The sequence below is a fragment of the Falco rusticolus genome, chromosome 1 (assembly GCF_015220075.1).
Source record: "Falco rusticolus isolate bFalRus1 chromosome 1, bFalRus1.pri, whole genome shotgun sequence".
Taxonomy (NCBI): domain Eukaryota; kingdom Metazoa; phylum Chordata; class Aves; order Falconiformes; family Falconidae; genus Falco; species Falco rusticolus.
In genome coordinates, this window is record NC_051187.1 from 53,157,742 (window position 1) to 53,174,930 (window position 17,189).

The window sequence follows — 17,189 nt, forward strand, 5'->3', positions numbered from 1 at the left end:
AATATCTGTAGCTAACATCCCTGCGTTTTGTGCCTCCACTGTGACATTGCATAGAAAAATCAAGCCGAAGAGTATGAAGCTATTTGCAATCCACAGCCAGGAGCTCTCGATATACACAATTATCCTGGTTCCACTCTCATTCACATCCAGTAGTGACAGAAGAACTTGCTTGAAACTTGTGAGGTCATACCAATGCAAAATGACTAAATATCCCAAGAAGGCAGAATCCTGTAGTGGTGTAACTACTCTTGCATGGAGTTATTGTGGCAGTTGTTTCATGAAGGCATTGCAGAAAGGAGAGAAAATCATGTCAGTCACTACATGAAATACTGCACCCACAGGACTGAAGACTGCAACGAAGGAATAAAGTTGCTGGTATCTGAAGTAACACAGTGAGCACAGGTGCTTAGATCCAATAGGAATTGAAAGTTTTTCAGAGTGGAAGAAATTTGTAGCTTCCATTTGAGCAAAAAGCAAGCAAGTAGACTCAGTAGTTCAACTGCATCACTCCATGTGGTGGACCTGCATGTGGCACTGCTGCCTTGCGCTATACAGCGAAAACTACTTCTGCTCCAATTTTGGAAGGTGACACTGGTTACGTGGTTTTGTCTTTGTAAGGGAGAGGCACAGTTCCAAAATGCTACTTACAGGCAAAGGAAAGCTTTGCCTCTGATTCCAAACAGGATTTGTGTCAATCGATTTCTCATAGTTGGTTGGTTATGTCTTTTGTTGTACATGTGTCTCTTTATTGTCAGAGATGGGTTTCAAATCTCCTGGCAATCCTATTTTACCATGGTATGCACGGTTTAGAACAACTGCTGCTTTCAATTAAGGTTAAATGTTTACTGTTACCTAAATGCTCCTTATTGAAAATGTTTATTTTCCATTTTGTAGTTATGTAAATTTCTTTTTCTGTGACTTTGGAAAAAGTCAAGCAACAGAAAAACTGTTTTACCTTCTTTTCCTGGCATCTCTTGCAACCATTAAAGTCAAAACAATCTCAGTAAAAGGTTGCAACTGGCACCAAAGGAACATTGCACCATTATTATTCCTGGAGTAAGGGAGAAAAAATAGACTTTCAGAATTAGGCATATTTTGTCTTTTCTCTCCTCTTCACTGCTGCTAGGCTCTGCTTCTCCTTTGCCTTTAACATGCACCGTGCTGATTTTTCCTCAATGCCCTTTTAACTGACACATTTGTCAATGCACTGGCTATCTACCACTTCAGCTGTTACAGTATCACTGTTACTGGCCTCCCTCCTGTATCTTCTGCTCTCTTCTATTACTCCCACATCACAGCAAACTACATCCTCCTCCTTGATGTCTAAATGGATTTATTACTTCCCAGCTGCAAATCTCACTGTCTTATCACTTACCATCTAGCATTTAATACCCTTCGCTATGACCTCAAAGCTGTGATTACATCCTTCACTCTTCATATTATGTTATTGTTGTTCCTTGTGAAAACATGTGAGTTCTCTTTTTTTGTTATTCCTATGCCTTCCACTGGTACAGTTTTAACATTCTGAATTGATAGACTCACTACATAAGCATTGTATCCTCAACCCTTTTTAAATGTGGTGTTCTGGCTTTCACCACCTTATGTAGTTGCTAGTGAATATGTAGCTTATCTGAGGTTGTTCAGACCAGTCATGCTGCATATCAGACATGAAACTATGCTGAGGATGTTTGTAAGTAATGTGAGTTCAGATGCTGGTTTCCTCTGTTTCTGGTACCAGATACCTAGTCTGATATAAGTCTATGCCTTTCTCCAAAATGCCCAATCATGAGTGTTTATTTCCCAAGAGTTGAATTTTCCATGCGTGGTCATCACAACCCGTTCCTTCTTCGCCCTTACCTCAATACCTTACAACTTCCCTTCAGTGTAACAGATTGCCCAGATAAGCTGTGGGTACCCCATCCTTGGAAGTGTTCGAGGCCAGTTTGGATAGAGATTTCAGCAACCTGGTCTAGTGGAAGGTGTCCCTGCCTGTGGCAGGGGGGTTAGAACTAGATGACCTGTAAGGCCCTTCCAACCCAAACCGTTCTATGATTCTATGAACACTGTATGTGTAATTTCCTTGTGAAATGATCAGTCCTTTATTGAATCTTTCTACTTCTAATATATTCCCCATGTCTGCTGGCATTTTGTGCTATCTGCCAAGACTGTCTTACAGCTGCAGCTCTGGTTTTATTTACCTGATTCATTCCTTATTATGTATGTGCCTGTGTTTCAGTATTGTAGTATGTGTCCCCCATAATCAACAGTGCTCTTGCTGTGGGGTCACTTATACATCAGGAACTCTGTCACTTAATCCTGTTGTTGTACGCCACATTGCCTTTCAAATCTTTGCTTTTCTTAAAGCTTAGTTATATTGGACTCAACATAAAATGCTTTCAATGGCACAATAATGCACAAAACAAACAATGAAAAGCTGCAACAAAAGACTTTTTCTGTCTTTGTGCATGTTTTAGCTTGGCATGGAAAACAATTTCCTTGCTTTGCTTTCTGACCTTGGGCAAGTAATTCCCCTTGGCACATCTGTGGGGTTTTTTTCTTCTGTGAAATAGAGATGAAGATGCTGAGCTTGTTTGCAAAGCATTTTCAGAGCTACAAATAAAAAACTGTTCTATAAAAGGTAGTTGATATTTTTATTCTTCTCATGATTGTTATTCTGTGTGTCAGTCAGTGAAATAAGCACAATGTCTATTCTTAGCAAATAATAATGGTGATAGTTGTTTTGACTCGTCTAAGGTTTTCTTGAGTGGCTAAGTTGCTAATGGAACTGATGTTCTGAACTCCTACAGACTTCTCAGTTTTTTCACACCCATGTATTTTTTGCAATTTATGTACTGTCTTCCTTGTGGGTGGTTTTTTTTTTTCTGTTCTTATACAAAGCTCTTTTATCTTGATGTAAAGTCTGTTTCCTTCTTTCATGGCAAATGCAAGATCTAGTCTTAGTATTATTTGCTCTTCAAATTGCTCTGTTCAATTCACTTGTCTACTAGAATTGCCTCCTTTTTTTCTTTGCTTTTTTTTTTAAAAAAAGAGAAAAAATTGTGTGCCTTTTTTGGTTTATGAACATAGTTTTCTTTTTCTACAATGTTAGATTAAAAAAAAAATAAAATTTTGTTTTACTGTCCCCTTAGCAGAACATTCTCGGAATGTTGGTTGTTTGCACTGTAGGAAAGAAAGCTCTCCCAGATTGTTGCTCACAGATTTCTTTTCCTTTGGGGGATGGTCTTATTTTGAGCAGTATTGTTCAGTAATATCTATGCTTGGGAGAATGCCAAGCTCATCTAGGGCAGCACAGGCAGCTCTTTCCATTGTAGGGCTTCCAATTAAACTAATGCTACCAGCTGTGTATTCTTTTGTCTGCCCTGGACTAGGTTGTGGTATTATGCTTCACACTGCATCTCTGCAGCAGATCCTGTTGTCTCCATACTAATAGTTTGGGCAAGAAAGGGAGGCTATGAAGCATGAGCACTCAGAAAAGAGAGGAGATGTAAAGGAAGTTCTGGCAATGTGAATTACGCTAAGAAATGGGCCTTCTAACCTTGGAAAAAATCATTGGGGGAAACACAAATGTAATCCTTTGTATTTAGATCATGCATCACCTGCTTTACAAAGGTGTCAAAGTATGATAATCACCACAGCATAAAAGAAATCAGATTAGTCATCCAAAATTAGTCATGCTACAAAGTAATAGCAGAGGCCGGACCAGGATATGAGCCTTCAGATTTTCAGTCCAGTGTCAAGTCCTCTGATTCTTGTTTCTTCACACTGGAGGAGATGTGGTGGCATAGGTGGGGAGAAAAAGGTTTTAAAAGAAGAGATGAGGGAGGAAACATGAAGAGGGAGAGCAAGTTGGTTTGCCTGACTGGAGCAGTTCCTAAGGAGAGAGGGAAAACAGGTAATGGGGGGATGAAAGTCAATATTCTGCAATGCTTAGGCAGGGAAAAAAAAAAAAAAGTAGACAGGAAGGTAAAGTTAGATCTGAGATAGAAAGGCTGGAAGGGAAAATTGCTGACAATCTGTCTGGTAGGTGGCAAGGAAAGTGTAATTTTTGTCAAACGGCATCAAGTTTAGTGTTTTATTCTCTCAACAAGAATGTTGCCCTGACTTGTTTTGAGCAAGTCCATAAAAAGAGAATTGTTGATACTCAGGGTTTAAACAGGTTTTTTGTTGATGTTTTCTCCTCAGTACTTCTACACAGCATTTTAGAGAACACAGAACTAGAGTAAATCCCTATGATTTTATCAGGATGTCATCTTTTGCTAAAATTGTCTTCAATTTTATATTAAGACAGCCTTTTTGTTTCTGTATAATTGCTGCTATGCAGCAATTGTCTGCTCTGCAGCAGGCAAGCTAGCTATCTAAAAGGGTATCAGACCCTATGTGCTGCTTAATAACTTCTCAAACAGTGCTGGTTAGGGAGATTAAAATATTCAGCAACAGTGCAAGGGTGAAGACGAACAAACTAAGGGACAGAGGAAGTCGCACAGTAGACTAAAATAATATATGCTTCATCATTAAATAGTTAATCAAGTGTAATCTACTTGGCTACACATGAAAAGCTTTCATTTTGCTGAATGGATGAATGGAAATCGCTCATGTGACACTTTGAGCAAGGATGTTAGCAGTAGGTGAGATTTGGCTTGTGTCAGTTGAGGGATCAGCACAAAAAGAGGGAGGAATTTGGAGTCATTCTTGGAATCTAGGCCCAGATTTCCTTGCATTCCTTATTTTCTAATGGGCTACATTAACTTTCAGATGGACGTCCCCATTGGGATGTCAGGATCCTAGAGGTCAATTTTGTGATGCATCTCTAGCCCTTTCTCGATAAATGTCACTGCCTGGCTTTAATCAATTTAACCTCCTTTCCCTGCCCCTCTCCACCCATTAGCACTCATGCAGAACCTTTCTACAACAGTGCTGGCTGACAGAGTCTTCTCTTTCCAGGCCTGTCAGCACTACAACCACTTTTTACCTCAACCACAGGCACCCTGAGAAGCTGTGGCACTTTTTGGGGGAATATACTCATGTTCACGTACTAGAAGAGACAACAGCTTAAGCCATTCTTCAGCTGAAGATGTGTGGCTGTGTAACTTCTTTAAAATGCTGGGGAGTTAACAATGTTTTTCAAAGCAGTTCAAGCTTCTTGAAGGGCTAAAAGCCGTCCCTCCTCTGAGACAAAGCCTGGGTGCAACTGTTAAATACCGAGTGAAACCAGATTCAAAAAATAGAAGACATCGTACTGCTGTTTCTCTACCTGATGGGGTAATCTGGCAAGACACATGCCCTCTGTGTGCCTCTAGAATTGGACAAAAGAACTGCAGGTTGGCTTGGAGGAAAAAAAAAAAATATCCTGGACTTTCGTCCAAAAAAGATAACTTGCAGAGCCTTCCATTTGGTAAGCTTTGCCAGCTGTGCTTCTTTCATGCTCTCCCATTGTGCCCTGCAAGAATTGGTATCAAAATACCATTTGTGTATAAGTCTTACCTGCCTCCTAACTTGTGAGACTTCTAGTTTATTTTTTCAAGGCTCAGATGAATTATTAAATTTTAATATGATGGATTTAACATTACCATAATCAGCAAAGCTTTTATACAGGAAGAAATCTGACCCAAAAAAGATGCTCACAAAATGCTTTTCAGTAAAAACTTCTAAAAGCGTTTGTGGTGTATTGTGCAACAGAGATGCAAATACACTCTCTGGTAATATTTTTTACTCTTAGATATCAGAAGTTTGGATGATTTTTCCCAAACAAAGAAATCCCAAGGCTTAGGAAGCACAGCTGTTAAGACTCAAACACAAGTCTGTTTTAGAGTCAGGACAAACTAAAATCCCTTAAAGGTTAATTACAAGTGAATTTAAAATACTGTTAGCTGTCCAAGTTGTGTAAAATGTAGTGGAGGGTAGGGGGAGATTGGCTAATGTTTACAGAGAAGATGTAAATGAAATGGCTTTCTATAGCCTTATCAAGAAAAGGAACAGGATAGAGTCTGTTCTCTGCACTGCAGAGGAGAATATTCTTTAAAATCCAGTCAATTTTTTTTTCCTCCCATCTTACCCTTATTTCCTTCTCAATAGTTTTCAAGATATATTAAAAATGTTCTGTCACTCATCTTGAAATAATTCAGTTCTAAGTCTGAGATGAACCATTGTGTTATGAAGGCAAAATAATTTGCAAAAGAAGAATTGCTATCCAAAAGTGACTAAGAAGATTTATTGAAAATTTGAAGCCAGGCTCACTTGATCATGGGTCTCATAATCACATTTTATCCTTACTTCTTGCATCTGAAATGATGAACGCTAAACAGAAAGACCTGTAGTTTATCTGTTTAAACTTCTTGTAAGTTTTTATGACTTTTTTTTTTTCCATGTGAACACATTATCTTTCTGCAATGAATTCACAATTGTTTTGGGACTGTTCTTTAAAGATGACAAAGACCAAAAAAATTGCATTGTGGTTATCATAGCTGCTTGAGGAGGAGGGAGCAGAACATCTCAGTGAAATAAATCCAGACTTCAAACTTATTTCTTACCCTTTGCAACAGGGAATTTACATGCTATGGTCCTTCAGTCTTCATCAGCATCCCTAAACTAAGAAAGGATTTGAGGAGCAGCCAGAAACATATTATTCTCAAAGTAAAAAAAAAAAAAAAAAAAAAAAAAAAAGCTTATATTTTCAAAGCTACATAGTAGTTCTGGTTTTTTAATACATATTTATAGATGTTCAAGTCACCTAATGTATTCTGCCCCTTGAACCAGCTTTTATTCTGATTTGGATGTGAGTTAGTACAAATTCAGTGATGGAATGGATGATGAATTTCCAGAATGTATTAATAAATATGTAAGTATTCTCTTAATGACTAATGTATGGGGAAAACCTGAGTTTCTTATGGACTTGATTTTTCTCCCTGACCTCTGACCAGATTTTAGGTTCTTGGCTATTTTGTTAGAATGGGGAACAAGTCTGAATATCCTTTCAGAGAACCTGTGATCCATCTGGTGGTGAATCATACAGACCCCAAAAGAGAGTAAGAAGATAAAAAGCTATACTCACCTTCTAAAGAAATTAAGGGAAAGCTCATCTGGCACAATTGTATTGAGCCCTCTTGGTTTCAGAGTGCTTGATAGCAGTTTCAAAATACAGAGTGGATGCACAAGATAAAAACTTGTTTATAGACCATCACTACGTAGTCCAAATCAGAGATACTGGTAAAGAGGGTTTTTTCCCCCAGCTTTACATCCAGCTAAATAGCTCTGAAGCACTACTCAGTGTGGGTAATATGTGGAAAACATCCAGGAGCAGTGAGATTGAAATTCTGCCAGCTTTGAAAAGGATGTTGAGGGGAATGACACTGGGGCAGGTCAGGCCCATGGGACCAGGACTAACAGGATTTAGATCTAATTCCTGTTCACCCAACATAGGCTCACTCAAGCAACATTAGAGTTCTGGAAGGACCCTGGTAATTTCTAAAATATAGAAGATAAAAAGAAGGACCCTAAAATACATCTCTGATTATTTAAAGGGATACTACCCAACCCACTTTTTAAGCACAGCACTTAGCATTTTCCAAAAAATAATGTTAAGGGTTGGTCTGACTTTTTTTAACCAGCAGTTTTAATAGGAGCAAAATTTGACTGTTTCTAAGGTCTCCAGATATCATTTACTATTTTTCTTTTAAATTTGGCTCATCAGTTTGTGGTGTATGAAGGTAATTTGTTATGATTTATCATCAGGAAGAGAAAGAGAAAAACAAGTAATATGCTCACATTTATAGCAATAGTAAAATCTCAATATTTGTTTTTTCCGCCTGCATCTGTTTTTAAATTTGCTCTTATTTATAGATTTTTAATTTTTTTTTCTAACTTACAGCAACTAGTAGTTACTTAAGGACCTAAAATTGTTTCCATTTTACAGAGAACACATTTTAAGGACACATTTGTAACCATAGCCATTTAAGTTCTGCTTTGCTGGAAGTGCTTATACCAGCTGATAGTCTAGATGTAAAATATTTCTTTCAAATTGCATTGGCTATGCTCTTTAGTCTTAAAAATAGCATACTGACCAAAAAATTAGATTTTTTATTTTCTTTAGAAGCCATGCCAAACTAGCTTAGAAGAAATTTTACTCTAAAAGATTGGAGTTTTGTTTTGATTGATTTTTGATTGACATTTAATTGATGATCAGCCGAGTAGTGTTGGAAATTCAGTAATTTTGCATTTTGAAAAAGACAAGATAAGCTAAAGAGTTAAAAGTAATGCTGGGTACATGCTAGTGTGTGCTATACATGCTCCATGTATATACAATGGAAAAACATTTTAAATTATGTTATTTTATAGGTATTCTTAGTATTATCCCTATGTTACGTGTAAAATTCTGTGGTGAGTTTTACTCCTTTAGCTGAAGATCCAGTTTTTAATAGCATCTGCGATCTGGTGGTTATGAGGGAAAATGAATGTCTGGACAACTTACGTTTAAACATAGCTAATGGTATGGAACAATAGTGTTTTATGAACACCATTACTAATCTGCTCCTTGTTTGTTAAACTTTCAATGGAGCTTTTCAAGTCCGTTTGAATTGGACATCTCTCCTGTCCTGACTGAGGACTTAAAAGACAGAGCAATATTTTTCTCTCTCTAGTTGATGGCAAAGTAATATTCCTTGATCATATTGGCAGCAGACTAAATACCAGCTTCAACATACAATCTCTGAGGAGGTCATAGTAGATTAAATTGCAACAGAGTTTTGAACAGCAAGATAACATTTAAGTCCTTATATATGTATATGTGTGAGCATGTGGATTTTTTTAACACAGATGGGACAAAAATATCACTTGGTTATCTTTTTGCTCAAGCTTAAGAAGGGAATGCAAGCAGGATTTCAAATATGCTTGAACCAGAGGTTTTAGTCAATTGATAAGATATAATTGAAAGATTTGGATCACTAGGAAAAGGACTTAATAGGACTTTTGTTTGTGAAACAAACAAATAGGGGGGAAAAGGGTTAAGAAAATGTGTAGACCTGTCTGGTGTTTATTACCAATCAACTCTTCTGCTGGAACCAATGGAAGTTCTGCTTGACTAAGGAAAATATCAATATCATACATAAGGTTGACATATCATATAGGCTTTACTTCATATGTATATATTGTAGAAATCCTATTTCTGTTTAAACAACAATCCAGTCAAAGTGACCCTGAGGCAAACTCTGCAACTTATGCACTCATCTTCTAGAAAAACCTGCCTCTGAGATAATAGCCCTTTACTCAGGAGCTAACTCTCTGTATGTTAAGTAGTCTCTAAGTGTACAGGAATAAGGTCTATTTGTGAGCATAATTAAGTCCATATTGCCCCAGTCCAGCACACAGGATTCTCATAAGCATATCATGGAAGAAAGAACCACACAGGCAACTTCAGTCCTGAGGCTATTGTAACAAATGCGGTGCAGTGTCAAGAGGGAAGATTTTAATCCTTTAATCAGTTTGTTTGCCAGTATTAACATTCGTCCCTGTGGAGCTAAATGTACCATGCTGTTTTCTTCGCCTTCATGTTTCAGTAACAATTTTCACAAAAGCATGTTCCCTACTTCATAACATTATTGGGAGTATAGTGGTTATTCTCAGTCTGTAAGTGTGCATGGAAATTTAGACATTTTCAAGCAATTTTTGTAATGCAGTTCTACTCTGCCATATTTTTAGAAGTCTCATTTAAGAAACTGGAGGGTCACGCTACATATTTTATTTGAACAGGTGGCATCAGGACCATGTAGACTTAAATTTTTGCTGAATCAAAAGCAGGCTTTTGCAAAATCTAGCATCAATTTTATTTGTCTATCGCTATCTAGCTATGAAGTTATCTATTGACATATAGATAGCTACAGGTATTTATTGATGGGTAGATCAATATTTGAATAAAAATTGTTTCTCAAGCTGTAGTATCTCACTGGGATATGCAACCTAGATATTGCAGTACTTGGTGCAGGAGAATGATATATCAAGAAAGAGATTCAGCATATCCCTAAAAAAGATAACTTGACAAGCCCTTTATCTTTGTTGAAAGTGATGATGAAGAATGTAACAACCAGCATAAAAGAATAATAGCTAGTAAGATTGTTTTGAAATGTTCTGAATATTCGAAACTTGTGCAATACTGATAATTTTTTTGTCTAATTACCAATGATATTTGGTACCTTTCTGAAAAAGGATACTTATGTTTATTGAAAATGTGTTACTTTTAACCTGAAGCCCAGAAGCTGGCCCAAAAGCTGAGCTATATTCAGAACATATACAGAGGGAACATTTTGTCATAAGCCAAAAGACTTTGAAACCTCTCTGTGGGAACACTTGCCCTCCCATAGGTATCTGCATAAACATAGTCAGAAATGTTCCCATTGGACGGAGTCTCAGTATGATAAGTATGCCTTGGGAATCGTGGCATGTTCCAGATATCCATATTTTAATAAGAGTAATGCACTGGCTTTAGAAGGTGGTTCTCTGCATTCCTGACCTCTAGTGCTGTCCTTTGCTACAAAGTCAGTCTCCACATGGGCCTGAATGTGGAACTCTATTCCTCACACTGTAAATAGTCCCATTGAGATCGGTAAATGTTTGTGAAGTAAAACATTACTTACTGTGAGTAAGAGCCATATGATATGAGACAACAGGTCTGGTGTTAAAATATGTTTTTGTATTTTTAGGGGAATATATTTTCACATGTGGGTTTCTTGTTTTTACCTGCACCTGTTTTGTGTACAGAATATTCCTGCAAAATAAGTAATTGCACAGTTTAGCATTAGCTATTCATATGTGAATATATATTACTCTTTACCATTCCATTACCTAATGTATGTGTGTAAATGCAGGTTAACTGCACATGTAGCTTTGCCAGTGGCAAATGGAGTGTTTAAAAATTTAGCCTTGGATGTGCTCTGGGGATTATGCTAAAAACCCATGTTGTCTCTTCATTCAACCTCTCAAGTCTGTTAGAAACCTAATATAAACACTTGACTCTGCTTTATTTCACAGGGAAATCCTTCAAAATTACAGACCTAATCATTATTAATCCCTTTGATATTTATTGATTGCATTAACATTAATCATTATAAACACCTTTAGTATTAATGTGGATGTCATTGGTGGTATACTTCAGACTGTCTGCTGTAACACAGCTCTCATTAACAGGACCATTAGTTACAAGATGTTACTTTTTGCATAAACAACTCCGTGCCTTCCTTAAAGAAGCCATAAGAGTAAATGTGTATACACTGTTCGCTGAATTTTGAAAATATTTTGCTACTTATGATTAGCTTTTTCATGGTAAAAAAAAAAAAGTTACATAAGATTATTGCATATATGTCTTAAAATCCAAAAGGAACTCATTTTTTTGCTTGGGCAAGTTAATGTGTGTAATCATATACATAGTCTTCAAAAGTTGATGGCAAGCCTGAGCTATTATTTCTTCAATTTTTCTTTGTATAATGAAATGATCCTATTCATGGAGCTGTTGTGCTAGACATTGAATAGTGTTTATCTCCTTAGGTGATCATGTTAATCTGGTAGTTGGAATCAGTTCTTAAAGTTCCTCAGAAGGCCCAGGGGTGGGTGTCATTTTCAAGGGGTAATTCATCTCTGGGCAAGGTGCACAGGGCAGTCTTCCAGCTTTCACCACAAGACAGCTCAACGTGAATAGAGAAACCGCATGATTTTAATGAATTTCAAGTCTAAACCACTCAATGTGCAAATTTTTTTCTGTGTTTTACTTGATTGAACCTGTTGTGTTGCAAATACCAGTGTCTGCATTTCAACAGCAAAATAGGCCCTACAGGCTGAACCCCTCTCATCTTGAATATCCCTGTGTTGTCTTACAGCCTGTGACCTGATGAACCAAGGCATCCTGGCCCTTGTCAGCTCCATTGGCTGCACTTCAGCAGGATCCCTGCAGTCACTGGCAGATGCCATGCACATCCCTCACCTCTTCATCCAGCGCTCAACAGCAGGAACACCGAGGAGCGGCTGTGGGCTCACCAGGAGCAACCGCAATGATGACTACACGCTCTCTGTCCGCCCCCCTGTCTACTTAAACGATGTCATCTTGAGGGTGGTCACAGAATATGCCTGGCAGAAATTCATTATTTTTTATGATAATGACTACGGTAAGTATGTATTTAGCAGGGTAATTGTGTTAAATCTGTAATTCTGTTGAAAGCAGTCACGTTACATTTTTCTAGTCTTTCAATAAGTTACGTTTTGCTTATGAACATTTATGGTTCTGTCAGCATTTCACAGCACCTCAGAGAAATCTATTTCTAAAATCCATCAGTGTTTACAGGTTTATTTGATAAGTTCTTTGAGCTTGCTGATAAATGGAGAACTCTTCTGGCTTTCTATTCTGCCAGTGTTTATGAAGCATAAAAGTTTTGAGCAAGCTCTCTTGTTTTTTGGACCGTAGAAATATAAGGTGACAATTCAAGCAGCAACATGTAAGATTTTGCATTCTGTAGAACTGTTTATTGCGTGGTGAATCTCTCCTCTTTGTTGGCATATATTTGATGGCCAGACGCTGAAGCAGTGGTGAATGTAGGTCAGAGGCCTTGGCAAGAATTGAGCTTCTCTTCATAAATGTAAAACTTTTAAAGATAACTTCTGTAAAAAGAATAACTTGAGGAGGAGAGCCTGTAGAAGACAGTGTTCCTTCTATTGAGTTCATTTAGTGTTCCTGAAAGGTGCTGAATTGATGATTGTGTGCTAGAGTAAGTGCGACACAGATGGCAGCATCACAAGACTGCGCCATCCAACTTGGTGACTCAGCTGAGTTCAGAACAGATATTTTCTATGGCTGAGAGGGGAGCTGGATAGTTCTCCCTAGTACAGGTGCATTATCTAACTGATTTTATGATCTTTTTCCTACGGAAAATTGCTTTGAAACCAGACCTGTTTTCTTCAGATGCATCCATTATTCAGAAGTAATCATGACTGGTTTGGATGAACATTTTAAAACTTATTTTCAAAGTTAAGGAAAAATGCTCACTTCAGCGATTCACTGTGCATAATATCTGGTGCATTCAGGTCAGGTGTTATTGATTTTTTTGTTCCCCAGCTACATAATAAATTCTTAAATTAGAATGATAGAAAATGATGAATAGAATTCCTATTTATAACAGAGAAGCACCTAAAAGCATCAGCCATAGGATAAGGAAAACACACACACAAAAACCATCCAAAAAGCTTGCAGCAAAGAGTATATTTGTTCATGGTTTATGAGTTTGGGCATTTAAGTAGCAATGTACCTATGAAGAAGATCATAATCTTGCTAGCTAAAAGATATCCTCTTGCATGTATTTTTGAGTTTAAAAACCTTGAACCAATTTTGTAATTAATGGTTTTGAATAAATATATTCATACATACTAGTTTTAAATTATGCAAGTTTCATTGTTTAATTTGAGAACGTAGTTCAGACACTATGTCATTTTGTTCTTGATTTGTGGGTAGGAATCTGATTATGGTGTGACTTATGTAACACAGATGTCTGCCTACAAGGAATAAGTTTCAGACTTGTAACTCATTCAGTGACATGTCATCCCAAGATGTGACATTTGGCAAATATTAAGTCTTTCTACCAGCCTCTACGGTGTTCTGGCTTCAGTAGTCTACAAGTAATGCCATACTGGCTAAAATCGATTGCTAATCTGACTCTGATCAGTGATCACTATCATATACATCAGGGGAAAGTGCAAAATTTTTCTTCTACATTTAGTACATATTGAACAATCTGTTCCTTTATTAACCATTTGTGTGCTTTAGGTGGTTTGGGGGGGATGGGGTTGTGGGGTTTTAGGGGTTTTGTGGTGGTGTTTTTTGTATATGTGCATAGTTTGGGACTAATATAATGAATAGAAAGGTTTTAAATGCAGCCTGAGTTTTCAGTTAATCTGCAGCTCTGGATAGGGCTATTACCTATGCAAAGGTATGTTTCTATAAATTGTGCTAAATCCTTAATTTCAACAGCCATCCTAGGGCAGCAAGCAGTTTCTATAGTCTTTTTGCTTCCTACATTTTGTTTATAAAACTTTATATTTCTGATTTCATTTACTATCTCCTCTTCCACCTTTAATAAGGAACAAGAGAACAGACGTTTCAGATCACCAACTGTAACCTGAGGCCTCTCTTGTTATTTCCATTACCATAGGAGTTGTTCTTTGTCTCTCTTCTTGCTCATACTGGAATGCCTCTCTAATTCCTCCCTACCCTGTTTCATGAGAAATCATTAGGCTTGACACATTTTGTCTGTTCTTAATTCTTCTAGTCAGCTTTTGGTCTATAGCAGTAGTTTTCCTAGTACCTACGATGACATTATTTTCTTATCAGTCCCTAGAGAGCAGTCTTGCCAGGAGCTTATTATAAATCTTAACAAACTATGTCACTTTTCCCCCTTTTCCTGCTATTTTATTGATATACTCAAAGCATTTCCAGTATGTTAGCAATGCACGTTTTCTCTTCCCAGGTTCTGTATTAGCCATAGGAGGGCTTGCACAGAGTGGGAGGTATGGAGAAATTCAGGGCATGAAAAGGGGAGCTGTAATCACTTGTTAATGGACTGTAGCGTGGAGAAGTTTGAATTCGGTGTTCATCCTGCTTTGAGCAGGAAGCTGGACTACACCATGTCCTGAACTCCCATCAGATTCTAATTCTATGATTCTGTGATGTTTGGGAAAGCTGTTCATATAGATGGGTGTATAGACGTGAAATACTTTAAAAAATAAAAATCAAAAAGCACGACATTGGTTTGGGTTTTGTAAAAGAGCGTTGGCCCAAGAATCCCAGATTACCCTTTGCTTCTGTGCCTATTTTAGAAAGAAATCAAGACTGGGCATGCAGAAATGGGGTGGAAGTCCAGGGGTAAACAATCCCATTGTTGTGTCAGTGCAGCTAAGGGTGGTTGAAAATCCCTCCAAAATATCCCACTCATTCCTCAGCTTGCCTGAGAGGGTCTGCTGCAGTGTGGGACTTACTGCCTTTCTCAGCTCATACAGACCTAAAATCAAATTCTGGTTGGAAGTTTTGCTCAGTTTAACTGCTTGCAGCAGTTTCGTATTAGACATTTCTATGTAACATTTAGTATTAAACATTAAAGTAGGTGGGAGAGCAACACTTGTATTAGAATTAAATTCATATTAGGAAGAGATTATTGATATGTTTTGCACTGTCCTCTGCAGAACTGGCACTTGTGCAAACAGCAATTTCTTGCCCCGGTGAGGCTTTTTGTATGTAGTGATCCTTCCTTCTCAAGGTGTGTGTCATAACATTAAGTGATGTCTCCATAGTGTAAATGGCACTTGAGAAGTAATGGGAATATAGATTCTAGTATGTGTTAATCCTTTTTTTTTTTTTCTTTTTTCTTTTCCCATTGTTGCCATCTTTTTGTAAGTTAGAAAATATGAAAATGCTGTTGGAATGGTTCCAGCAACCAGCAGAACACCAACACTTTCCTTTCTGAAAAATTTTGTATAGTGATTTAATTTAACAATTTACAAAATACTTGAGTTGTATTACTGAAATTATTTCCAATACTTTCACTCTATGAATGAAAACGTGCCCTTCATATTTAAAATAAATTTTCCTACAGTAAAATGGGGCTCACATCAAAAGTAAATACTGTGTTAAACCAGATCCCTTGCACCTTTAAAAGAGGCTGCAACCATTTATGTGTCAATTTATCAATACCGTAGGTTTTCAGTCCTATGGATTGGATTGCTTTTGATTATTATCTTGCAGTCTATCATAGATTCCTTTTCATTATCGGAGAGTTAGACTATTGTTTATTACTGGAAATGTGTCTTTCTGCAGGGCTGAGAGTTATCTCCCCAATGTTACCGTATTTCAAAACTCCCAAATTCTTTTTTGAATAGAAGTAGACAACTATATTCAGTTTTAAAATTTCAACACTTCTTCTATCTAGATGCTAGAAGATTCAAGTCTGCTTAAAGGTTTTTTACAAACAAAGACAGTCAAAGTCTTTAAAGGAAGCAATTCTTTCATTAAGTCATAACCAGCTGGGTGTTGAAGAAGTGAGTTAGAAATGCATTTCTGAAATAATTGACACCTAAGTTTTTAACTGATGAGTTTTTTCCAAGTGAAATTGTAAGTAGGCTGGTTATTTGAATACCATATAAAAGACACCTTGTTAATAATCAAAAAAGTATTTTGCTGCTGTCAACTTAGTTAAAGCTGAGTAACTAGTGAGAGATTATAGTAAAGCCATAGTCTTTTGTCAGTGGTGGAGCCTTGCCAATAAATAATGTGAAGCTAACACACAGTAACAATTAATGAGTGAGGAGATGAGAAAAGGGAACATTTTGACTTGAGCAGACTTAGGTAATGTTTGTTTGGATTTCATTACCATAATTGTATTTTCACATTTAGTGTATTCAGATGAATTTGTGAAAATGAATGAGATGAGTCATCATCTTTTTCACCATCCTTGTTCTCTGCTGGGATGATCTAGATCAAAATTCCAGTGGAAATAGTGTAGTCAGTCTGCTTGTATTCAGTGTCTTCTGTTCCTTGAGGTAAAATAAGATAAAGGCCTACCTGGCACATGAAATCTGATTTTGTTTAAGAAAATTTCATATGAGCATATTAAAAGCGTTCAAGGACAATTCTACACTTCTTCAAATGCCATTAACGGTAGTCTTCTTGCAGAGTTAAAGAGTAGGCGGCATGAAATGCAGCGAAATTATGCAGTAGACTGATGCCTTTCTCAACCTGCTATTAAAATTACTATCCACGCAGTAAGTACAAGCCAAATTTACTTCATTTAAGCAGCCCAATCTGCTCCTGCTGTTTACATTTTTGACTGCTCAGCTCAAACCATAGGATCACTCTGCTGCAGAGGATAGTTGTGCATCTCCTTACAAGCTAGTGTAGAGACTGGGCAGTTCCTCCAGTAAGTCTCTGAACTCTTCCTTAGGACCTTAAGCACCCTTTTCAGTGAAGACATTTTCAGACTGGATACTATAAATGTATAACTTACACCTTTGGAAACCGCAAAATTTAGATTTATAAAAAGAGCCAGTGACATCTGTAAATGTTTTCAGCAAGCTTTGCCAAGTTATTACGTCTTTACTTTATGATTTCAAGTTCAAAGTGAGCAAAATGCAATTTGAAACAGCAAATCCTT

At 37.2% G+C, this 17,189-nt stretch overlaps 1 protein-coding gene across 2 annotated transcripts in view; it reads left to right on the forward strand.

Moving 5' to 3' along the window:
* The window catches only part of GRID2 (glutamate ionotropic receptor delta type subunit 2), a 730,152-nt gene that overhangs the window by 408,685 nt on the left and 304,278 nt on the right, over positions 1-17,189 (forward strand). For both annotated transcript variants that reach the window (XR_005103041.1, XM_037379411.1), the window contains exon 3: positions 11,880-12,164. Coding sequence is in view for 1 of the 2 variants with exons in the window: in XM_037379411.1 (XP_037235308.1) it covers positions 11,880-12,164 (285 nt within the window). In the remaining variant the exon portion in view is untranslated. The remainder of the gene's footprint in view (positions 1-11,879; positions 12,165-17,189) is intronic.